The 26369-nt window shown below is 35.4% G+C and overlaps 1 protein-coding gene across 4 annotated transcripts in view; it reads left to right on the top strand.

The window, feature by feature from the left end:
- SRBD1 (S1 RNA binding domain 1) overlaps positions 1 to 26024 on the top strand; it is a 234458-nt gene extending 208434 nt beyond the window's left edge. For 2 of the 4 annotated variants that reach the window (XM_012755969.3, XM_012755966.3), the window contains exons 20-21: positions 15 to 199; positions 3489 to 4386. In XM_012755969.3, the coding sequence (XP_012611423.1) occupies positions 15 to 199; positions 3489 to 3778 (475 nt within the window). In that variant the 3' untranslated portion in view covers positions 3779 to 4386. Of the gene's footprint in view, positions 1 to 14; positions 200 to 3488; positions 4387 to 11796; positions 16714 to 25730 lie in introns of those variants that run through there. The other 2 variants (XM_012755996.3, XM_020288584.2) reach the window with 2 other exon arrangements.
- Positions 26025 to 26369: the final 345 nt, after the last annotated feature.

Below are 26369 nucleotides of genomic sequence, written 5' to 3'. Positions count from 1 at the left end.
TTCTCTCACTGCAGGTTTTTATCATCTGTTGGAGGGACAGTCCGTGAGATTGGAAAGCCTGAAATGCAACAAAAAATAAATTCATTCCTTGAAAAAGAAGGAATAGAGAAGATTGCAGAAAGATTACAAACAACAGTCCATACTTTACAGGTGATCATAGATGGTCTCAGCCAGCCTGAAAGTTTTGACTTTCGAACAGGTAAACAATTGAACTTGAATTATGGCAGTTTGCATTTATAAAGCTCATATTATCTCCTTGGATCCTCAGAAAAATCCTATGCCATAGGCAAAACAAATACTTCTCCCATTCTATACATATAGTGTCCTTCCTTCAAAGTCATTATAGTTAATATCCAGTGACAAAGCTGGAAGCCAGGTGGTCTCCAGACTCCTTATCCACATGTATTTGCCATTATACTAGACTACATGCATCATACATATACTATTTGCATGAAAGCACACATTTTTCATGATTTTTTTAAGCTGTTTTTATCTCCTAGGAGGCAGAAGTCTAAGGTAAATCATTCATTTCACAAGCTAAAAAGTGAATCTTCCTAGATTACAGTCTTCCAAGTTCTTGGATTCTGTGTCACTGAATCCATTGAACAAATAAGATAATATCTCTCTGTTGATTTTCCTTCTAATTAAAAGTGCTCTCTACTTTCAGCACAGATAGATGGTGAGGGAAATATAACAGCCATAGTTGTTGAGAGCAATGACCCGGTGAAAAAGAATTACGGTATCAAATGACCTACTTCCCAAGGGAAGTTTGAACAGGAAGCCCTGAGATTTAAATGAATCTGCACGCTCATCTCATAACCATTTTTGATGATATCATATTTAGGGCTTGGTGCTTTTATTCTGATTTAGGATATGTTGAGGTGGTTAGATATGTTTCTTTGAAAAGGTTTAAGAGAATTTAAAAACACACTCAGAAAGTTCGTTGTGCTGTTCCCTTAACTATTCTGTAGGTTTTAAGTTTTTTTTTAAAAGTTAAATAAAATAACACCCAGTAAGATCTATGCCAAAAATGTGGGAGCAGAAGTCTCCAGATGGTCCTCCACACAAAGTGGATGTTTCAGCAGACAAATCCATCTCCATTTGGAGCCCTGTTATCCCTTTATGGGAATCCTATGGGTGTTGTCTAGCAGGGATATACCAAGTAGAGCAGTGGTTCTCAAAAAGTGTGAGATGTGCACATCCACTACATCCACTATATTAGAAGGTTGGCAAACATACTCTAACTGCAAGTACCCTGTACTGGATTTGCATGTCCATCTTCATTTTTTTTGTCAGGGTGATGATTGCTCCATTATCCCAGTCTTACTATAGACTCAGAGCAAAGATCAACACTCTAAATATATGGTCCAATTAACAACCAACCAAGTTGAGCAGAAACACAGATGTACCTGGGCTCTGGACTGAGCTTTCCAGTTATTGCAGGGTTTATCAGTGTGACAAGTGAAATTTCAGATAGGTCTATTTAAGCAAACTTTGGAACTGACCTTTGCCCTAATGTAAGTCACAATTTTCAAGATGTCTGAGAACTTTTGTTTTACTGCTAAACACATCCCCAAGAAGGAAGGCAGATGAACCATACTTTTGAGGGGGCAGATAGTATTTTGGGTGTTTCCACATTACAGTATTTATGTTACATCTCTTTTCTCCATTGTCTCAAGAGTATTTCTTTTCTTAATGCCTCATCCTTTCCTCATACTCATCTTGTCTTCTGTTTTCTCAGTGACATAATCAATTCTATTTTTATTAACACTCTGGTTACTACTTAGTTTCCCTAATTGGGTTTATCAGAACAGCCTGGTGACAGTGGACTGACTGTGCAGCCTTGGCTATGAAAGTGTTAAAGTTTGCATGGTGCACAGAGGATTTTCTGATTTCTCAGTGTCCCAGACTGTCTTCAGGAACAAGTTAAGTAGTTCCTGACTGTAATTTTCTATGCAAAATTAAACTGTGAGCAGCTGATCAGGAACCCTTTGGGAATCTGTAGCAGCTGGACTTCTGTAAGAAAAGAGAGGAAAAAAGAATTTCCAAGCATAAAAACAATGCCTCTGGTGCCTCAGAGACCATCCTACCCCTGGCCGTGATCAATGACTTAGTTTCACTTTGCTTTGACACAGTCCTAGCCCAGTGTAATATTAAATTACATTGCATTAGGTTTCTTGCTTTTGGAATTCACCATTTTAGCGTCAGGTGAAATTCTACAGAATCAATTCCAGCTTTGCATATTCTTATTTTATGAGGAAAATGAGATCTGGGGTTTAAAGAGGGTTTTTGTTTTGTTTTACGGGAAAGAGCTTAATTTTTAAAACATCTTGGTTTCAGTATGGTTGGACTAGGGGAGGGGAAGAAAGGTGACCAGTTGTTAATACAAATGTAAAGGATAGCTTTAACAAGTAATCAGGATAAAGCCAACAGCTGTGGAGGAAAAGGAAATGGAATGGGTGGAGGGGAGAATGAGGTCTTAGTAAATGGAGATCCAAGCACAGAATGTGTTCTTTGTTATTAGAGTCAACACTCAGTAATCCTAGGAAAGGGGGCCCTCGTTTAGAGCATGGATAAATGGAGCCCACAGATCATCAAGCCCCATTTCAACTGTTAGTTCTAAATGTCTCCCTCATAAAACCTTTGTTGTTGTTTTTGTTTTAACTAGAGCCATAATGATTCCTTGGCATGCTTTATACCCACCTTTTGGGGGATAGTGTTAATCAGCAGAGAAACAGACACTGAAGCAAGCAAGAAAAGAGGGCATAAGGAACTTGAGAACAGAGATCTGAGTGTCCTCATCTTTGTATCTCTAGCACCCAGCAGAGTGCCTGGCTGGGAGATAATAATAGGAGTAAATAAATGTTTGATGAATTGAATTGAAAGAAGAGAAAGATTAGGTACTAGTTGGTTTCGGTTTCTGAGCCATAGATAATCAAGAATCCATGAATTTTGAGTGTATGAATATATTTGAAATGGATAGGAATTGCTTTTCTGAGTTCCAAATTTGTATGAAGAAATAAGGAGACAGAACATCTGAATTTCATCCATATGTAACCAAAAGTTGATGTATTTTCTACCACCTTTAAACAATTTAAAAACCAAGCACTGGATGGGGTTGGGGCACTCCCAATCTCCTGTCTTCAAGGATCTTACTTTCTCAGTGTTTGTGATTTAGCCTTGTATATTCATTGAGCAAAGATATATTCTCATCATCTCACAGAAAGAAAAATAAGACTCTCTACTACTCTCTGTCCTCATGTACAGTGATAGTGTGTACCTGCTAGTGAGATAGAGTTTAGGGAGAAGAAAGTGTTTGAGTAAATTTTTAAAAATTGTTTCTAGTGTGCAAATGCTGTTTCCTTGACCAGGATGCATTTTCTCTGAAGGCAAGCCTGTGTCTTCAGCTCCTTTTATGCCCCTACTAATGTGCCTAGGAAGTACAATGCCTTATTAGTTACTGCTAACTTTTCTTCCTTTCCTTATAGATTTTGATAAGCCTGATTTCAAGAGAAGCATAGTGTGCCTGGAAGATCTGCAGGTTGGGACAGTTCTTACGGGCAAAGTCGAAAATGCCACTCTGTTTGGAATTTTTGTGGATATAGGAGTGGGGAGATCAGGGCTGATTCCCATACGAAATGTAACAGAAGCAAAACTTTCTAAAACAAAGAAGAGAAGGAGCCTTGGACTGGGCCCTGGAGAAAGAGTGGAAGTCCAGGTACTCAACATTGACATTCCCCGATCTAGGATTACTCTGGACCTCATTAGGGTGTTGTGAGTGTCCCACTGAAGGCTAAACACTGGTTTTATTGCCTCCTTTCTAAAGGTTGACAAAGATAAGTCAGATGTTTGTGAAGTCTAGATAGCAGGTGAGAAAGTCTTCACTTAATATCAGGAATATTTTCCAAACACTTTCTTTATTTGTCCTTCTGAATAAATAGAAAACAAATAGCTTGATTTCTTTTCCCCTTAAAGAAAACAACTAATAGACATCCTTATATGGCTTTATGTAGTAATGGTTTTCTGACCAAAATTTGATTTTTTATTTTTTGTAATTTGTTTTTAACTCTATTTGCATTTTGTATAACAGATTGCTTCACTTCTACATGCCAACATCTGCCTTGTTAGAATTGTATGGAATTGTCTTCTTGATTTGAATTATACAATGTTTGTTGACACACTAGGGCTGGTAGTATTTGATCCTCCCATTTTATAGATTTTTTTATGATTCATAATTTTGCAATAATCTTTATTTTCCCTTGCCAAGCAAACCAAAAATATATTAGTACAACAGATTCTGATATGTTCATAACCATCAAGTGACTGGCTCAAAACATTTCTCAGAAGGATATATGTATTGATTCCAACAATAAAGTTTTGTAGCTAGTGACTTGTCTTTGCTGTGCTGATTCAGCGAACGACCTAGAAGTCAATTTTGATAAAGAAAGATGTAATTCATGTGATGGCACCTTTGGGGAAGAGAGAAGCCTCTGGAAATTTGAAGAATGGTTTTGTTTGACTTAGCACAGAACACTATATTGTTTCTTAAATCAGGATTAATCTTTAAATGGGGATAGAAATGGCCTTTTTAAAGACTAAATATAGATCATGTGTGAAGGAACAAGAAAAATAAGTAGAGGCCAGGCATAGTGGGAGGCCTGAGGCCCATGTAAGAGGATCACTTGAGGCCATGAGTTCAAGACTAGCCTGGGCAACATAGCAAGACCCAATCTCTACAAAAAATTTTTAAATTACCCAGGTGTGGTGGTGTGAGCCTATAGTCCCATCTACTCAGGAGGCTGAGGCAGGGGAATGCTTGAGACCAGGAATTTGAGGTTATACTAAAAAGCAAAAATAAGTAGATAAAGGAAATGACTATATTCTGTTTTTATTCATTGGAGATGATAAGTATTGGTGTGACCATTCAGGGTCAAAATGACTTAATAAAGCCCACATAGGACTGGTATCCTATCCATTCTGACAAGTGCTGTTGTTGTTGATTTGCCTAATGAAGATATTTGTATGACTGAATGAGTACCTGGTTTTCTCCAGGCATAATGAGTGGAGAATGGTTACTAAAAGGGTGAGCAGTCCTGTTTGTTTCCCTGGGACAGTCCTGGTAAACACCCATTGTCCTTGCATAATTTTTAATGTTGCCTCTTTTTATTCTCAAAGTGCCCCATTTTGGATAATAAATCATGTAATCATCTAGTAGTAATAACTTACAAAATAGTAAAAACAACTGTGTGTTTCATGACAGTTCTGCCTGGTGGTTTGCAATTCTCAAAATGGCCTTCCAACTCGTATACATAGATCTTTTTAATGCAGTAGACTCCTTAAAAGTTGTATATCTCAAGTCCTATTTGCCTAGCAATTTCATTTCTGAAGTGCTTTTTCTGTGTTTCTTACTGGTCTTCAACCAACAATGGATCTTAATGTTATAACTTTAAGTTGATTTTCCTACTCCTCCCAGTGATCTTCCTGGTTCATAATTTGTAGATCAGTAATGAGTGATAGGCACCTGAAGGGTCTTATTCTGAAGCCTCAGATGTAATTTCAAATGAATGTTTTTGGGAAGAGGCCTTCTCCCTGAGCATTTTGGATACAGAAAGAAGAGCAGCTGACAATGTGAAGATGCTCTGTTGACCTAGCAGCTAAGCCTGTATGGGCATAATAAGGGCTTGACATTGCACTAGATTGTGTGGTTTGTCCTGTCCAGCCCAAACATGGCATTGGTACTAGCTTAGTGAAGGCTCTCTTAGTCCTAGCTGGAGAAGAAGGCGCACATCTCATTTATCATTACAACTTCAAAACTGGATCAAAAATGGATCAATAGTGATCCATTATGTTTTACCATTCCTAGTCCCTATTCTACCAGTAATCCATGTTGTTCCTTTGAACTGGTATCTTTGCCTCTGTAGGCCTCCTTTTCCCAAGTTTAAAATGGGGGTCATAATAATAAAACATTTATTCCCCTAAACATTTATAGGTGGCCTCCCATGTGTCAGGCACTGGACACTGACCATACAGTTGTGATAGAAATATAGACATTATCCCTACCCTTACGGAGTTTAGAGTCCATTGACGAAGAAAGAATCATTAATTGAAGAATTATATAAAAATATACCATTACAATCATGATAAGTGATGTAGTGGTGACAGCATATAATAGATGAATTGACTTAGAAAAGTCAGAAAATGTTTCAGTGGGGTTTGACTGAGTTGTGAAAGATGGTCAGAAGTTAACTAGAACTAATGCTTCATTGACCTTAATAAGTGTTGTTTTCAGTAAATGGTGAGGATGGAACTTATTGGATGAAGCTTAGAGAGAGTGGAAGGAGTTAGATTGGAGACAGTAAATATAGACAATTCTTTCAGGGAGTTTAGCTGTAAAAGAAGAAGAGAAATAGCATAGTGGCTAGAAAGGGGAAATGGAATCAAGCAAGGAGTTTTGTATTTTTTTAAGACAAAAGAAATAATGTATACAAATGGAAATTATTCAGTAAAATAGGAAAATATGATATAGAAGATGAGAGAATTACTGGAAAGATATCTTTTATTATATGAGATCAAATGGAATCTAGTGCACAAGGGATTGGTCTAAGATAGGAATACACAGAGTTCATTCAGATGAACAGAGAAAAGAGTGAATAAGTGGGCACAGGTGCAGGTAGATAAGTGGGGAAGCTCATGGGGAAGTCTCTCCAGATTTTTTCTATTTCTTTCATTGGAATATGAAGGAATGTCATCATATGAGACTGAACATCAGAAGGAAAAGGAGTTGGAGGTTTGGGAAGAAAGGAAAAAGTAAGAAATGGATGAGAATGACAGTAAAAAGCCTAGGGAAACAGAGAATGATTTCCAGGCAGTGTTAAATGTTCTACTTGAAGTTAGTGATCGTGCATGGAATGCAGGATCAGTCAGCTTGATTATATATTTTTCTCCAGCCACATCAGCAGTGTGGGTGCAGGCCCAGGGTAGGTGACGAGGTGATTTTATCAGGTTTGGGAGTTTACCCAATGAATACAATAGAGAGAGGGGCAAGGAAGTTGAGGTCATGTGAACAAAGAAATTATTGACCATGGAATTTAAGCTCAGTAAGAAGAAAAGTGAGTATAAGGGGAAAGTGAGGGGCAGTGGAAAAGTGTAAACTTAAAGGATTATGGGCCCTGAGGGAGTCAGAGGGATGTTGGAGTGGGAATAATAGAGGACATAATGGGTAGATAAGAGTGGTTGGCAGAAGTGGGATGCATAATCTTGAGATTCTAAGAGGGGTTGCAGTTTTTGGTAATGACAGTATAGGAAATGATGGTGGAATAAGTAGCAGAAATAGAGGATGAGGATATGATCATTAGAGAAGAGGAGGTCAAGAACTGAGAATTCAGAAGGATTAGCTATGTGGACAGTGATTTTAGGAGGCTGTTACAGTAATGCAGGCATAAAATAATGGTGACTGGAATCAGAATGTTAGTGGTAGAAGTGGTGAGAAATGGTGGGATTCTGGATGTAGTTAGAAAGTGGAGGTAGAACCAAACAGGATTTCCTGGCATAAGATGTGAGAGACAGTAGTCTAGGATGGCCTAACCAACTGTGAGTATAGAATTATCTACTGAGGTAAAGAAGACAGTGGGAGGAACAGTTTTGGTGAAGGAATTCATTTTGGACAGGTTAAATGTGAGATACTCATTAGACATCCAAGTGCAGATCTAAAGTTCAGAGGAGAGGGCTGGACTAGAAATGTAAATTTGGAAGTCGCCAGCATGTAATTGCACTTATAGCCATGAGACTGAATGACATCACCAATGGAATGAATAGAGATAAAGTAGAGGAGAGGTCCAAGACTGAGTTGTTGAAAATCATCCAAGACCCTCAGCTCAAAAATTTTTGAACTTCTCCATAAGGACAAGAATTTTGTCTTGTTGTGGCAGGGCAAGCCAGATGCTTATTCAGATTTCTCCTATTCTCCTGATTTGAGGGGAGCAGTAAAGTGGCTAATGGAAATGGATGTGGCCAGTTGAATGTAGGTAAAAGTCATGGGGTAGGCTTCCAGGAAGGTTAGAATGAGTGGGGAGATCAAGCTCAGCTGTCATGCTTTTCTTCCTTTGCCATTGCCCTCTTTCCTGCTTGGAATGCAGATAGAATGCTGGGAATGCTTGAGGTCAAACAGTGGCTAGCACCCAGTAGAGAGTGCTGGAATGTTCCTGAATCCATCTTGGCATTGTGGAGTAACCAAAGGAGCCCTGAACTGCCTACTTAGGATTTCACATTATGTGAGAAAAGCAAAATTCATTCATTTAAGCTAGGGGAGGAGGTAAGGGTTTACAGCAAAGTATATTCCCTAATATACATTTGTGTTGTCCCCTACTGTGTCCCCATATGTAGGAAAATGCCCAGCATGTGATAAGGACTCAATAAATGTTGATCAATTAGATGAATAAATGAATGAATTTATTCAATTCTAATATTCATTCTAATTTATTTATTCATACAAAATAAGAATTCAATAAAATGGTAGAATATAAAATAAATGCCCCCAAATCGTGTTAGACAATGTGATAGAATAAAGATTTCTATTTATTATGACATTATTAAATATTTAGAAATGCTCTAACAAGGAATATAAAAGGTGAATATGAAGAAAAATTATAAAATGTTACTCATGAATATAAAATAAGAGCAGAATACATTAATGTATACCATGTTTCTGGATGAGAAGACATGGTATTAGAGAGAGACCAGTCCTCCAAAAATTCATATATATATTTTTGCCAAAAATTTTAATTGTCATTCCAAGTGGCTTTGCTTTTGTTTGTATGGTTGTTTATTTAAACTTAAAAATAAAATTTATATGTGAAAAAAGTCAAATCAATACTTTAATAGAATAATTTAATTGGATGATATGGAGGAATTTGCCCTATGAGATACTAAAATATACTCTAAAGCTGCCATCATTTAAACAGTATGTTACTAGCATAAGAATGGACAAACAGAAGAACAGAATAAAATGGAATTCAAAATCAGTGGGAATTGAATGTATGTTAAAAAGTGGCATTTCAGATTGGGGCAAAATTATATTGCTACGCTACACACATAAATTCTCAATGGATTATACATAAATTATTTTTTAAAATTACATGCAAACATGAGAGGACTTTGAGAAGTGATTGAATAGCAACAGTTGTGGAATGTGAGAAAAAATACAGGAAACACAGGCCTATAGACCTAAGAGTTCCATTCAGAAGACATTTCCTGGATGCCTGTAAGACGCTGTGCTGGGTACCAGGGACAAAAGATGAATGCATACCTTTTTAGGATGTATTCAGCCTAGAGGAATTGGAATTTAAGCTGTAGCAAAGAGTATTTTAAGTTCAATATCATGGGTATTTCAGAGTTCAGCCTGGTGGTTGCCTACTTCATAATATAATAGCATCCCATCACATTGAAGCTTAGTTTTGGATTAATGGAGTGCTCACGTTCGGGTGTCTATATATCTGACCTTGATCTCAGAGTTAGCACTTATGTTAAAATTGGAGATGGCAAGAAGGGACAGGATGGAAAAACCAAAATATATTTAGTCAAGCTTTTCATTTTGGCTTCCTGCCTAAAATCAGTCATGAGTTGGATTTAAATAACAGATCATGGAGAACTCCTGAATGACTGGGCTCATTGCCAAAGCAGTCTGTTCCACAGGAAGAAAGATTAGATTTCTTCTCACTCACTCACTTTATATGGTGAGGATGATTCTGTGTATGAAGGCTGCATTTCTTATTTAGGGAGAGAGTGGGATAAGCAGACTCTGGTCCTGTCAGCACTAAAAATTACCTTTTTAGAATTTAATTTAAAAACCACCCCCAGAAAGATCTCCCGTTCTCTTGCCTCATATCAAGTATCTAAATAAGGATTATAATACCCACCCCTCAAATATGTTCAAGGAGAAAACTCTCCTCCTGAAGAAAGGTAAATTATTAATCTAAATGCCTCAGGGAAACCTCTCAGAGACTAGAGAGTTTACCCCACCTGTATGGCCCATCTAGTATGATGGGCCTGAAATGCTATGTAGCCCAGACCTAGCAGAAAATTCTAAAGTTAAAGGCACAGTGGTGAAGGGAGAGATTGGGGGAGAGAGAGCAATGTAAAAAGCCCCGTGTTGTTGAGGTACCAAGTTTTGAGAGTACAGTTTTATCCAAGCAATTAGGCCAAATAGAAGTCTCCAGATTTATTACAGTACTTTGTAAAAGCAATCAAGTAACAGATGGATGAAAGCTTGCTAGTGAAAGCTTTTCACTTCTGATAAAACTTTCCACCCTTTTTATAGCCAGGCCCACAATAACTAGGGAAATTTCCCCCAAGGAAGCACACCTTTGGATGGCTTTCTCCAGTCCCACTGATTGGTTCTTTGATCATTTGGCATTTGCCCACCTGCTTCCCAGGTTTAAGTCTCTTGACAATGCAGGAGAAGGTGGCACTAGTAAAAATCAAACCTAAGATTTTCTCAAATTCTGTGTTTCACAGGATTAAATCATAGGTGATGATTCCATGAAGCTAAAATTCAAAATGCCAGTTTAGTCAAATGTGGTGTAATTTGCTACTTAAATAACCAAAACAACGGAATCTCTAGTAAGGTACGCTGTTGCTTTACCTGTATTAGCACCCATGAGAAACATCTGAAGCAATTTTTGGCCAGTTTGTTATAATTTTATTTTTATGATTTTTTTCCTGATTAAAACAGTAATACATGTAAGTGCAAAAAGTACAAGTAATAAAATATAAACATTGGAAACAAAAATCTCCTGTAATTTCAGAAAAACACCTTCTATAGTTTGTGTATATCCCCAGCCCTTTCTCTATACATATACATCTCCATATATAAAGATTTTTAACAAACTGGGATTGTATTATATTTACAGTTCTACTCTTTCTCTTCACAATAGAGCGGGCACATCATCTCACATCAGCACCTACATATCTACCTTAGTTTGTTTCACTCTGTGTAAACAACTGCAAACAATGCTACAGTGAACACCACAGTACACTGGGCCAGTGGCATTGCTGTGTCAAGGCACATGCACATGTAAATGTCAGTAGCTATTTCGAGCTCCCTCCATACAATAAGGATAAATATTGTTTCATGAACTTTTGTTTCAGTTGTGTGTGTCCATATATGTGTGTTGGTTACTGGGTTAAGATGTAAAATATATTGTGGGTTGAGATTTTTTTTTAAAGTGAGAGTTAAGGCTGGGGGACACCTTTTTCTATGAAAGGAGTTCTTTCTGTTCCCTAACTCAGCATGTTGCCTCTCACTAGAAAGCCTTTGTGTCACTCCTTTTGCCTGGAGTGAGCCTCCCCTCACTCTCACCTCCACCGGATTATCAGATTCCAGGATTGGATCTCACTGCAGATGGCATTTTCTCAGAAAAATCTTACCTCCCAGAGTAAATCAAGTTCACTGTTACAGGCTCTCCTTGCACCACATAACTTTCCTTTGCTTCCTGCACATATGCATTTACATGCATGATAACAGCATTTAGTCATGTCCTCTTCTGCTGACTCTATGAGGACAGACACTTTGAATATCTACCACTATTTGTGGTGATCAGGAACCCCACCCTCTTTTATTCATTCCTTGCTTCCTCTGATTTTGACCCTATCTTCACCAGATTTTCTGAGTCTCCCATCTTCTTTGATTCTTCCAGATATGGTGTTTGGCCTTTGTCTCTGTCTTAACTCACTTTTTCTAGAGAACAGAGCATAAGGAAAGCTTATATACTCATGCTTTATTGGAGATTATAATCCCAGGGCAGGAAGAAGAGAAAAAGGAAAGTGAGCCCAGGAAGCAGAGAAAGCACATGCAAAGAGCTACATTACTGAGCTGGTTGCAGCCTTGTAAGGAAACGTTGCCAGTTTCTTAGTCACCAGGTTGTCTTGGAGGAAGTTGTGTGGAACGATGGAATGAAGGTAGGAAAGAAGAGTTTATTTGCTGTCTCCTTCCTTCTTTCTCACTGATCAGTGTTCATCTTACCAGGCATTGATTCCCCCATACTTGCAGGTTTTATTACTTGGCTTCTACAGACAGCTGCTAAGGAAGTGGATGTGGTTAGATCAGACCATTGTGCTGGAGCTACTTTAGATCACAGCAGGTAATTACAAAATTACAGCAGGCTTGATGGAGGCCATTCTAAAAAGTCTGGTCCTCACCCCTGACTCCCAGCTGAGGTGAAAGCACGCAGTGTGACTGCAGTAGCAACCAGGCTTCCCACAGAGCAATTGGCTGAGGATGGGAGTGGGGTGATGCAGGCGAGGCTGAGTGAATCTGGGGAGCCTCATAAACAGGTCCAGCGTAGCCTTTGGAGCATTAGCATTGAGGTTATTCCAGGCAGTTTACGTGAACTATCCCCCACCACCCCAGTTTTTCCTCCAGTCATCCCTTACTCCTGTACTTGTGGAACTCAGTCTAACCCAGGCTACCCAACCAGCTCCTAGGCAAGCCAGCCTCAGAATATGCTCATCCGTGGCCTTACAATTGTAGCAGCACTGGATGACCAGGTGCCAAAATGTGTCTATTCCTTCATTGTTTACAAGACTCCCTTGAATCACTTCTGTCCCACCTAGACCTCTAAGAGCACTGAGCAGCAGCTGCACATCCATTAAAGAAAGAAAATTAGAAATTCAGAGCAGTGAGATCTGTCTGGCTCATGGAGAGTTTGGCTCCTGTGTGATTGATACTGGAAGCGGTTGTGGTTAAAAATGGACGTGAGTCAGGGGCCAAGAAAACTCAAACTGACAATTGGCCCTTAACCCAACACATCTTTCAAAAAGGAAAATATATCCTCCATGCCCCTCCTCATCCCCAAGATAAAAACATCAAAAACCCTAGGAGAGGATATGCAAAACTAAACTGTGTATGTCTAATTTGACAAAGGGTTATTTAAAAATAAATTGCTCAGGGCAAAGCACAGATCAAGAGAGTTCCTTTGGTCTTTGGCCAACTCCTCACTAATATAGTCTGCTGGCCCCGGTGAATAGGGCCAGGACCAAAGAAAATAGTCTGCAATATAAACTTTTGCCTCCAGAAACTTTACCTTGCTCTCGTTTTTTTAAACAGCTTTATTGAGATGTAATTCACATACCATGCAACTCACCCATATAAAGGGTACAAATCAATGGTTTTTAATATACTGTGTTTCCCCGGAAATAAGACCTACCCATAAAATAAGCCCTAGTAGGATTTCTAAGCATTTGTGCAATATAAGCCCTTCCCCAAAAATAAAACCTAGTGATGGGCATGCTACACAGCATATGCGCATAACCCATGCATTTTGTCACGGAGCGGTAAAGAAGACAAGCAGCCCTTCTCATCTGCCCCAGCGTGACAGCTACTATCCCAGAGGTGACCAGAAAGGTGTGGGCAGCCCCACCAACAAGGTCAGCTCCCCCTGTCAGGTCCCGGCCATCCTGTGTGTGCTGCAAGCTGAGGCTTTGAGGGGACAATAACACATCCCCTGAAAATAAGCCCCAGGGTGTCTTCTTGAGGAAAAATAAATATAAGACCCTGTCTTATTTTCGGGGAAATACGGTAGTTACAGAGTTCTGTAACCATTACCACAACACGCTTTAGAGCATTTTCATCACTCCAACAAGAGACCTTGTACCCATTATCAGTTGTTCCACATCCAACCCCCACCCTATCCCTGGGCAACCACTAATCTACTTTCTGTCTCTGTGGATTTACCTATTCTGGACATTTCGTATAGACAGAATCATACAATATGTGGTCTCCTGCAACTGGTTTCTTTTACTTAGCATGTTTCCAAGGTTCATCTGTGTTGTAGCATATATCAGTAGTTCATTTCTTTTTATTGCTAAATAGAATTCTGTATGAATACATAACATCTCATCTATTCATTGGTTGATGGATGTTGAGTTGTTTCCACATTTTGACTATTTTTATAAATTATTCTGCCATGAACATTCATGTACAAATTTTTGTGTAGACATATTTTCACTCCTGTAGGGTACATTCCTACAGTGGAATTACTGGGTCAAATGGTAACTTTATGTTTAACCTTTTGAGGAACTGCCAAATTGTTTTCTAAAATGGCTGCACTATTGTGCATTCTCACCAGCAATGTATGAAGGTTACAGTTTTCCCGCATCCTCATCAACACTTGTTATTGTCTGTATTTTTTTTATTATAGCCGTACTAGTGAGTATGAGCTAGCTTTACACTGATTTTATTTTTTTTACATTGATTTTAATTTGCATTTTCCTCATGGATAAAATTTTTGCACATCTTTTCATGTTCTTATTGGCCATTTGTATATCTTCTTTGAAGAAATGTCTACTCAGGCTCTGACTACTTTTTAAATTAAGTTATTTTTTCTACACTGTAGGAGTTCTTTGTATATTCTAGATACAAGTTTCTTATCAGATATATGATTTATAAAAACTTTATCATATTCTGGGTTTTCCTTTCACTTTTTTGAAAGTGTCCTTTGAAGCACAAAGTGTTTAATTGTTATGTTCAGTTTGTTTTTTTCTTTTGTGTCTAAGCTTTTGGGGTCATATTTAAGAAACTTTTGCTTAATTCGAGGTCAGAAAACTTATGCCTGTATTTTCTTCTAAAGGTTTAATAATTTTACCTCTTACATTTAGGTCTTTGATCCACAGTGTGTGGACTAAAGTAGGGGTCCAAATGATTCTTTTGCCTGTGGATATCCAGTTTTCCCAGAGCTATTTGTTGAAGAAAGAATTCTTTCCCCATTTAATTGTTTTGGTACCCTTGTAAATAATTAATGGACCATAGATGTATTGATTCTATTCTATAGACATATAGATCAATTCCAATTCATTGATCTGTATGTCTGTCCTTATGCCAGTATGATGCAGTCTCAAACACTGTAGCTTGGTAGTAAGTTTGAAATTGGGAAGTGTAAGTCCACCAACTTTGTTCCTCATTCTCAAAATTGTTTTGGCTATTCTGGATCCCTTACATTTTCATATGGATTTTAACATTAGCTTGTCAATTTCTGCAAAAGAAGTCAGCTGAGATTTGGATAGGAATTGTGTTGACTTTGTAGATCAATTTGGGGAATATTGCATTCTTAACAATACAGTTGGCCCTCATTATCCATGGGTTCCACATCCATGGTTTCAACCAACCACATGTGGAAAATATTTGAAAAAGTCGATGGTTGCATCTGTACTGAACACAGTCTCCTTCAAATATCAAAATCCATGGGTATTCAAATCCCTTATATAAAATGATATTTGCATATAACCTATGCATATCCTCTTGTATACTTTAAATCATCTCTAGATTACTTATAATACCTAATACAACTGCTGTGTAAATAGTTATGCCCTATTGTTTGGGGAATAATCACAAGAAAAAGGAGTTTGTACATGTTCAGCACAAATGTGACCATCCATTTTTTCTTATATTCATTTTTTGAATGTTCACTGCAAGTATATAGAAATGCAATTGATTTTTTATATTGATCTTGTATCCTGCAACCTTGCTGAACTCATTTATTAGTTCTAATAGTTTTTTAGTGGATTTTTTGGATTTTCTATATATAAAATTATGCCATATGTGTATGGAGATAGTTTTATTTCTGTCTTTCCAATCAATTCCTTTTATTTAATTTTCTTGCCTAATTGCTCTGACTAGAACCTCTAGTACAATGTTGCATAGTAGTGAGAGTGGACATTCTTGTCTTTTTCCTGATCTTAAGAGGAAAGCTTTCAGTCTTTTATCATTAAGTATGATGTGGGGGGATGGGGATGTGGGGGTTGTGTGTACATACCCTTTATCGGCTTCAGAAAGTTCCCTTATGTTCCTATCATTTTTTAGTATTTTTATCATGAAGGGATATTGAATTTTGCCAAATTCTTTTTTTGCATTTATTGAGATGATCATATGTGCTTTGTCCTTTATTCTACTGATATGTTGTGTTAATTAATTAATTTTCAAATGTTAAACCAATCTTGCATTCCTGGAATAAATTCCACTTGATCAAGGTGTGTGTTGCGGATTGAATTGTTTTCCCCCAAAATTCATATGTTGAAGTCCTGTTAGTTGCAAATGGGGTCATTGCAGATGTAATTAGTTTAAATGAGGTCACATGGGATTAAGGTAGGCTCTCATCTAAAATGACTGATGTCCTTATAAAAAGAGGAAATTTGGACATAGACATACACGCAGGGAGAATGTCATGTGAAGTTTGGAATTATGCTGCCACAAGCCAGGGAACCCCAAAAAGCTAGGAGAGGCCTAGAACAGACCCTCCCCTAGTACCTTCAGAAGGAACCAACCCTGCCAACACCTTGTTCTCAGACTTCTAGCCTCTAGAACTGTAAGACAATAAATTTTTGTCATTTAAATCACCCAGTTTGTGGTACTTTGTTATGGCAGTCCTAATAAACTTTTATAATGTATGATCCTTTCTATATATTACTGGATTTGGATTGCTAGTATTTTGTTGAGGATTTTGGTATTTGTATTCATAATTGGTGTTGGTCTGTAGTTTTGTTTACTTGTGATGTCTTTGTTTAAGGGTATGTTCTTAGTGTTTCTCTAGGCTTGCCGTGTACATCTTAACTTAGCAGAACTTACTTCAGAGTTATAGTAACTTATTCCCAGTGAGACATAGAAATATTCCTCCTATATAACTCTATTCCTTCTTCCCCTTTTTTGTATTATTATTATAATGTTATATTTATTTATTTTTTTCTTTTTTTTTTTTAAACAACAAGTGCTGGTCTAATATAATGTTATATTTATTATATTGTTATTACATCTATATATATGTTACAAACCCAACAATACATTGGTATAATTATTACTTTATATAATTTTATATTGATTAAAGAAGTTGTGAAAAGAAAGCAAGTACACTTGTCCCTTGATATCTGTAAGGGACTCGTTCCAGGACCTTCCTAGGATACCAAAATCTGCAGATGCTCAAGTCCCTGATATAAAATGATGTAGTATTAGCATATAACCTACACACATCCTCCCATATACTTTAAATCATTCCTAGATTACTTATAATATCTAATACAATGTAAACGCCATGTAAATAGTTGTTATACTGTATTGTTTAGAGAATAATGACAAGAATTGAAATGGTCTGTACATTTTCAGTACAGATGCAATTTTTTTTCCAAATATTTTTGATCTACAGTTGGTTGAATCCACAGATGTAGAACCCACAAATACGGAGGACCACCTACATATTCATGTAATTGTTTATATTAATCTTGTAATCTACCATTTCTGGTTCTCTTCATTTGTACCTTATTTTCTAAGCAAAGAGGATCCACTGAAGATTTTAGGTCTGGTGATTTGAGGGCCTCCAAAGGAGGAGCTCTCTCTTGGCAAGACTCTGCGGAGAGTTTGAAGCCTAGCAAGTAAAGCCTGTCCCAGGACATGGTGATGAAAGTAAATTGCCAAGCAGTGTGTGAATAGCAAGGGGGCTGGGGGAGATGAGGAGAAGAAGAGATTCTGCCCCATGCACGTGCCCCTGCAGCTGTCAGGGATGAGGTTACAGACCGTGGAAGAGAATGCAGAATTCTCCTTCCCTTTTCCCAAACAGTTGACCTTTCCGAAATTAAACAAATCAATTCTGTGTCCTCAGAGGAAACATGTTGACTGCCCTGATTCAATGGACTCTATTGTTTCAGGTGAATCCAGGTGATTGAATTCATCATTGATACCCTCCCTAGGAGGTTTTGTTTGTGAATTTTTCCCTGGAATAATTTTTGAAGATCAGAATTAGTCACTCCACTATATACAGTTAAAACAACAAAAATAAAGGACAAAGCATTCTCCCTGTAAAGACAGCATTGGTGCTATAGATAGCGTGTAGTGGTTATTCTAGTCCAAGACAAGGACTGAATAAGCCAGTAGTGTTAAAGGTTCACTTGTGGAATGCTCGTAGAGGTAATCCAGGGAAGCAAAAACCAGCAATAACAAAGGTTTGGAAATTTAAAAATACTTCCAAATTCAATTGAAGTTGAAGTGAAAATTAGAAAATACTTAGAACTTTAAAATACGAAGAAAAATATGACCTCTCATAACTAACACAAATGCTCCCTCTCCCTGCTGATTTCATACCACCTGAGTGATCCTCAGTTCCTCCAACCAAGAATATCATTTAAAAAATGACTGCTCCTTGAAAATTGCTGGAGTGAATGCAGATCTTCTCTGAAAGAGAATTCTCTCAGAAAAGTTCGAAAGAATATGACAGCACAGTCAAGAATCTAAAAACAAAACAAAAACAAAACAAGAAACAAGCTACTCTGAGTAAGAGCTGGCAGGAAAAAAACAGAGCAAAGTGAGATCACAAAACCTTCCCATATTGGAATTACTAGAAAGAATCATAAAATAAGTATATTTAATATGATTAAATAAAAGAAGGGGTTGAACACAAATCATTTATGTAAGGAGGAAAAGAATATTTTTTAAATGACCAAGTAGTTCTGATAAAAAAAAGGCTAAGTTAACATTTGGAAATGAAAAATATAATTGAAATTTTTTGCCATAAAGAAAATCAAAATTTTATAAAGTCAAAATATAATGTTTGTTACCTTTGTGGTTAATTTTTCCATTTAAATAGTTTATCTATCTGGAATTTATTTTGGTGTAAGGAATGAAAGAGAGAATTCAATTTTATATTTTCCAGCTGACTACCCTCTTATCCTAGTTCTACTGATTTGAAAAGCTAACTTTATCAGAAATGAAATCCCAATACATATTCTCATCTATTCTGCAATATCTATTCTATTCCATAGATCTTCCTGTTCATGTGGTGGTACCAAACTGTTTTAATTACTATTAATATTATGTTTATAATACTTTCCAGTACCTGGTAGGGTTGATCCTCTCTCATTACTTTTTCCTTGTTTTATTCCCAAAGTAATGGTGTTCGTATTTTTATTGAGAAAGTTAAATTTATATATTTATTTAGAGAGGATTGCCATTGTTACCATTATCTCTTTATCTAAAAATATGATACATCTTATTATTTATACAAGTCTTTTTAAATAGCTTTAAGTAATGTTTCCAAGTTTTCTTCCTGTGAATCATGTACATTTCTTAGGTTTATTCCTAAAAGAATTCTATCATATTTCTTATAATTGTAAATTGGATATTTGTTTCTATTATACTTTCTTGACAATTGTTGTTTATAAAGAAAACTATTGATTTTTGTGTTTTAATTTTGTTCTCGGCTACCTTGCCAAATTATCTGTTTGTAATAAAGATTTTTTAGTTGATTTTTTTTGGACTTTCTGGCATAGTATCATCTCATTTGCAAATAATAATGTTGCTTTTCCTTTCAGATCTTACATATTTTCCTTTCTCTTCTCTAACAACGTTGGCTAGTCTTACAAAGTGTAAGTAATAGTGGTTATAATGTGCACCCTTGTTTTGTTTCTGATTTTAATGGGACTCAGTGTTTCACTGTCTAGTTTCTGGCCTTTGAAATGAAATATGTATATTTTTCATGTTATGAAACTACCTATTAGTATTTTATTGATAGTTTTTTTAATTCAAAAGGGATATCATGTTACTAGATGACTTTTCAACATCGATAGGATATTTATGCAATATTTCTCCATTGATCTATGTGTAAGTTTTATTATAATAATTTATTGATCTTGAACCATCTTTGCATTCTTGTCCTTGCTTGGTCATGATATATGTTTGATTAATATATATGTGATTTATAATAATAGACTAGAATCAACCAGCTAATATTTTATTTACAATGTTTAGGGATCTGACTGTGCCAATGCTGAGTTGATAAGATTCTGGAAATTTTCCTTTATATACTCTAGAGCCATTAAATAATATTAAAGTTATATGTTCCTTAAAGATTTTATAGAATTCACTTGTAAAAGTTTTTAGAGATTGATTTATTTGTATTTTCTTCCTTTTGGGGGGTCAGTTTTAATCATTTGTATTTCCCTACTTAATTATCTATTGCATATAATTGCATAAAGCTGAGGAATGTATCTTCTTATAGTTTAATTTCCTTACTATCCTTATTTCTCCATATTCATTTTTAGTATTTATGTATATATTCCCTTTTTATTATATTGTTTGATAGCTTAGGTAAGGGTTTACTCTTTTATTTTTCCTTAATAATGTTCTCTAGGTGATACTTATTTGTCCTACAATCTCCGCTTTTCTAATTTTTTAATTGATGCTTTTATATTTGCTAGTATCTCCTTTCTTTTGCTCTTAAGATTATTGTGCTGTTCTTTTTCTAACTTATTGAACTGGACAATTATTTTCATTCTCTTTCTTTCAATGGACAGGGCTATTTTTTAGTAGTTAGTAGTTTTTTCAAGAAAGAGTCCAAGGAATTGTGTTATTTGAATATTTGTATATTTGAAATCATCTGCATGTTACCTTTATGCTTGAATTATACTTTGGCTGGAAATATTATAAAATTCTTGAGTTAGAGTTTCCTTAAGATTTTTGAAGATAGTGAATTTCTGCAATATTAAATGTTGCTTTAAAGAAGTATGAAGACAGACTGATTTCTGTCCCTTCCACTTGAGGCAATTTGATCTTCTATCTAAATGACTTTATCTTTGAGGTCCAGTAACTTTATTAGAGTAATCTCTTTTTCTTTTTTGGAATCACTAATACTCGTATTTTGTCAAAAAGTTAATGAAGTTGCTTTGTTTTATAAATTTTCTCATAAAATTGAATTAATCTTTTTTTTTTTTTTTTGCTGGTGTTTGGTTCAACCCTATCTACATTTTATTTTATTTATCTAATCGACAAATAAAAATTGTACATATTCATGGGGTACATAATAATGTCTTGATTTGTTACTTCTTTCTGGAAGATGATGTGCCTATTTAAATCTGTAGATTCATGTGTTTTATTTCAGAAAAATCTTCTTGGATTATACTTTGGAAATTTTCTGTAGCTTGATTCTTCAGTTGTCTTCTAAAAACGTATAATTGAATATTAACTCTTATCTATCTCCTATATATATGATTTTTTTCTATAAGTCTTTAAAACTTCTTATTTTGCCCAGTTTTCTTAAGCCTGTCCTCCATTTCTTTAGCTTATTTTCAACAGTATCTATTATTCTTTCTGTGATTTCCATTTCTGTGATGTTATCACTTTTCTCTTCCACATGTTTCCTGGGCTCACTTTTAAATGGTTCCAATTTTGTCTTTTTATATTCTCTTATCATTTCTTCCTTCAGTCCTTTTATCTGTACTTTGAACTCTTCATTCATAAGTTCTTTGAGTACCTATGAAGTTATTTGGTCACAATTTTCACTAAGTTCTTTGAATCCCTATGAAGTTATATGGCCACAATTTTCAACTATTCTACAATAAATTCTTTTTCTGACATATGCTGAATTTGTTTTCTTATTTCTTTTGCCCTTTTTCCTGCAATGTGTTTATCTTCTGGTTCTTTTTTTTAGTTTTATTGAGATATAACTCACATACGATGTATTTCACCTACTTAAAGTTTCACAGAGTTGTAGAAGGACTTTCCTTAGGGAAAGAAAATGTGAGAGAGATATCAGAGGTTTTGAACAACCTCTGGGCTAACGAAAGGTCATCCTAACTCACAATGAGGCCCTACATATATGAGGTTGGGTGGAGTGTATTGTGAGTGTGGATTGAGACTTCATAAAATTTTAGTTTAGTAGAATTGGTAGCTTCAGGATCACCTATTAACCTTAATTTCTCTACTGTCTCAAAATTTTTTCTTGCAGAAATGTCAGATGTATATTGTTTCAAAGTTAGTCATATCACTAACTTGGAGCACTGTGCTCTGTTGACGCTACTTGAGATCTGCAACCATAGGCATTGTCTCTTGTCAGCTTTTCTCACTCTGATCTAATTTTACTGCACTTTGAAGACCTTCTTTATAAATATTAAAGTTGAGGTCATAGTTGTTTCCTGATTTCCTACTAGATTGAGTTTTTAAATCTATTTTTATTCTTGTTGTTTCTGATTGGTTTTAGAAAGCAAAATGGGGTCAGAAATTTCTTTATTTCTCCATCTTAAAATGAGAGACTGATAATTTTATTCATAATTTAGTTCTTCTCTTGGTTGTTTTGAAATTTTATCTAATATGCATACTGAAACCTCCATTTCTTGCCCACCAACTATAGAATACATATATATGTAATTATATATAAATAAACATATGTCACTTTGTAAAGTAAGAAAATAAACATATCTATAATTTTTTCTGCCGTCTTTCTCTTGCCCTATAACATCTGGTAGTATTTCATTATTTTTACAACACTGATATTTAAGTTATTTATATTCTTTGTAATTATAACTGGAAAAAATAGCATTTGATTAAATTATGGCAGGCTGTGAAAATATGGTAAACGGTGATATCAAATAGTGTTATTGGAACCTCAGAAGAAAACATAATTTTGTTACTAACTCTTGAAGGAGAATGTTCCAGGTATCATGTTAAATAAATAATCCTTATACTCTGATAATTTAATTGCTTCACATATTTTTAATTGCTTCACATATATTTTAATTGCTTCACATTTCTTATACAGTGCTCCCCCCGGAGTTTTAATTATCTTTCCTTTTTCTTTTCAATATATACATTTTACACATTATTTACAATATATAAAATACATACATTCACTGTAACATGAAAACATCTATCTTCTTCACCACACTACCTTTTGATAAAATCTGCTTCTTTCTAGAAGACAGCCTTTCTGTGGTCTGACTGGAACTAGTTGCTTTCTAAGCCTACTGCTTATCCATCATCATGGGATTTCTCTTTATCACGCTCTTAGGGAAGTGTCACTGTTTCTTGAAGCATTAGTCTTCTTTTTTGCACTTCATTTTTTGTTTAACTATAATACATTCTCATATTTTATCTCATATACATGAGATGTAAATACTTTGAGATTTGCATGTTTGAATATCACTAATCACTAATCTGTCTTCTCACTTGATTGCTAGTTTAGCTGAGTATAGAATTCTAGAATAAAAAAAGTATTTTTGAGAACTTTCAAAGTATTACCCTATTGTATTCCAGAAAATGATTTTACAGAAAAGAAACAGAATGCCACTTTTATTCTTGTTCCATTATGGGTAATATACATTCATTGAGCAATAATTAACATACAATATATTGTACTTGTTTAAAATATGCAATTTGGTAAGTTTTAACATTTGTATACACCCATGAAACCATCCTTTTTTCCACTTTGCTTCACTCTGAATATCTTCTAATGATATATTTCTTAGTTAATCTTCTTTTCTGTGTCTATTCAGTTCTTAATTTTAATAACATTTTAATTTCAGTAATTTATATTTTTCAGTTCAAGAATTTACATTTGATTATCTCTTTTCATTATTACTGATTCTAGTTCTCTAGTGGAAGTTATTTTAAAGTCATGCTTGGTAACTCCAATATCTGTAGCATCTGTGAGTCTGTTCTAAAGTCTGTTTTATTCCTTGGTTTTGGTCAATTGATCCTAACTTTTGGCATGCATGTCTGGTAGTTTTTTGATTGAAAGTCAGACATTATATATGAAAATCATAGATATATTTGAGGCTCTAGCTGATGTTTTTATTTTCCAGAGATTTACTGCTATTTGGCAGGCAGTTAGAGTAGGGATAGATTTTTTTTTTTTTTTTTTTTTTTTTTTTTTTTTTTTTTTTTTTTTTTTTTTTGAGACAGAGTCTCGCTTTGTTGCCCAGGCTAGAGTGAGTGCTGTGGCGTCAGCCTAGCTCACAGCAACCTCATACTCCTGGGCTCAAGCAATCCTTCTGCCTCAACCTCCCGAGTAGCTGAAACTACAGGCATGCGCCACCATGCCCGGTTAATTTTTTCTATATATATTAGTTGCCCAATTAATTTCTTTGTATTTATAGTAGAGACGGGGTCTCGCTCTTGCTCAGGCTGGTTTCGAACTCCTGACCTCGAGCAATCCGCCCGCCTCAGCCTCCCAGAGTGCTAGGATTACAGGCTTCCCATATTCTAAACTGCTGCTTTTTGCATTGTTTCTTCACCTCTTGTACCTAAGCCATTTAAGATCAGCAGATTGATTGAAAGGAAAAGTTGCACAAAATGTACTACCCTTCTCTTTGGGATTCTTGCCCCTTAAGGCCTGTCAATGATCTCAGTTTCCACCTTAAGAAACTAGAAAAAAAGAGTAAATGAAACTTAAATAAGTAGAAGAAGGAAAATAATACACGAGAACAAAAATCAATGAAATAGAATAGGAAAAAACAATAGAGAAAAATCAATGAAACCAAAAACTGATTTCTTGAAGAGGAAAAAAAATATAAACTTTTATCTAGACTAATCAGGGAAAAAGAAAAAACAAATTTCCATTATGAGGAATGAGAGAGGTAACATAACTACAGAGTATTTGTATTAAAAAGATAGAAAAAAAAGAATAAAACAACTTTATAGCAATCAATTCAACTATTAGATGAAATGGACAAATTCCTTCAAAGCACAAAGTACCAAAGCTCACTCAAGAAGAAACAGATAACTTGAATTGTGCTATATCTGTTAAATAGATTGAACTTACAGTTTAAAACTTTCTTACAAAGGAAACTTCAGGTCCAGATGGCTTCACTGGGGAATTTTACCCAACATTTAAGGAAAAAAAATTACTAATTTTATATGAACACTTCCAGAATACTGAAGAGAATACTCCCCAACTCATTCTATGAGGCCAGCATTACCCTGATACCCCCCCAAAAAGGAAAATATATGGATACATATAATGAATATTGACTGTAAAAAAAAAACCACTTATTATCTCGAGATGTTTAAGTAGAAATGAAATTCATGAAAATAATAGCACAAAGAACAGGAAAAGAGTAAAGAAATCTAAAGTATTCTACATTCCTTGCTTTGGTGAAAATACAAATTTATGTCTGATTCTAGCAATGAAGATGCATGTTGAAATCTCTAAGGGAACCACAGAAAAGAGTAGTAAAATAATGTATAATGAGCTAATCAAAAGGGAAATACAATGATAAAGAATAATCTGATTAATTTTCTTCTAAAGGACAAGAATAGTGAAAAAAGCCTGTGAACAGATGGGAAAAATAAAAAACAAATAGTAAGAGTTAAGCCCTACTACATCAGTAATTACTTTAAGTAAATGCTTTGATTAAAAGGCAGAGATTATTTAGTCTTAATAAAAACAAAAACAAAAGCTGTGACACTGGAGCGGAAGAGCATGCAGAAAGCAGCAGAGAGGATCATTCTGCAGACTTCATAGCAGCCTGGCAAGTGTTTCTCAGAGTTGAAGGACACATCCTGAAGTGCGAGACCTAAGGCCTCTGGGCACCATGGCAAGAAGAAAATGCATAGGCTGGTAGCAGAAGTTTCCTGAAACTGAATTTGGTTTTGAGAAACAGGAGATGAACTAGACAAGGAATCCCACATTGCAGTCCAACAGGGTATGCTACTGATATGTTTAGCAACTAGCTCTCCAAGTATAGTTCTGACATGAGTGTTGATTGGTATTTTTGTTTACAGTAACAAGTAAGGTGACAAGTGAAACGATGAAGACATATGTTGGAATTTCACTTGTTCATCACTTGTCGGTAGTATGTGTGCCTTCGTTGCTGAATTGGATAATAGTCACTGAATACTGAAAGAATTCTTTTTCTTTTTCCTTATTCACAATGTAATGTCTACAGACATGAATTATTAACATTTTTTTCTATTACTTTCTTAGGTCTAGACCAGGGATCAGCAAACTACAAATCAAGAGCCACGTTAAACTGCTTATATAACTCTTTTAAATTATCCACTCAGATCTAAATATCACAGTGCTTTGATATGTACCAAAATATGTGAATGAGCTGTTCAGTAGTCAAATATTATACATTTCTTTTTTCCTTGAACTCCTGTTTCCTTTCCACTTCTTCCATAAAATAAAGTATAATATCTTTATGCTTAAGAGATGTTTATTGGTTACCTTGTCATTTTTCTCTGCAAGAAAAATCATATATTGCAGTTTTTAGTAGTATATAATTAAGCAAAATACATGTTATAAACTTTGACAAATAATGATTAAATTTAAAAATAAAAGCCTATTAGAAAATTATCACTTAATGATACTGGATGAGGCATTTTTCAATTAGTTCACATATCCATAGGCAAATATATAAATATCACTTATTTTTTGAATGAGTGACACTTAGCATCAATGCTGTTCCTCTTTTCAGTTTTTATAGATGTAAGATCTGAGAACCCTTGTTCACATAAATAACTACGTGGAAGTGAAAGGAGTTTTTTTTTTTTTTTTATGTTGCTAAAGTCTCAGAAATCCTCCCAAGTTTGCCAAAATCATGTAATGATCAGCCAACATTAT

The sequence above is a fragment of the Microcebus murinus genome, chromosome 3 (genome assembly GCF_040939455.1).
Source record: "Microcebus murinus isolate Inina chromosome 3, M.murinus_Inina_mat1.0, whole genome shotgun sequence".
NCBI classification, from domain to species: Eukaryota; Metazoa; Chordata; class Mammalia; order Primates; family Cheirogaleidae; genus Microcebus; species Microcebus murinus.
Note: the sequence above shows the minus strand (reverse complement) of the source record. Positions and strands in the feature narration are given on the sequence as shown.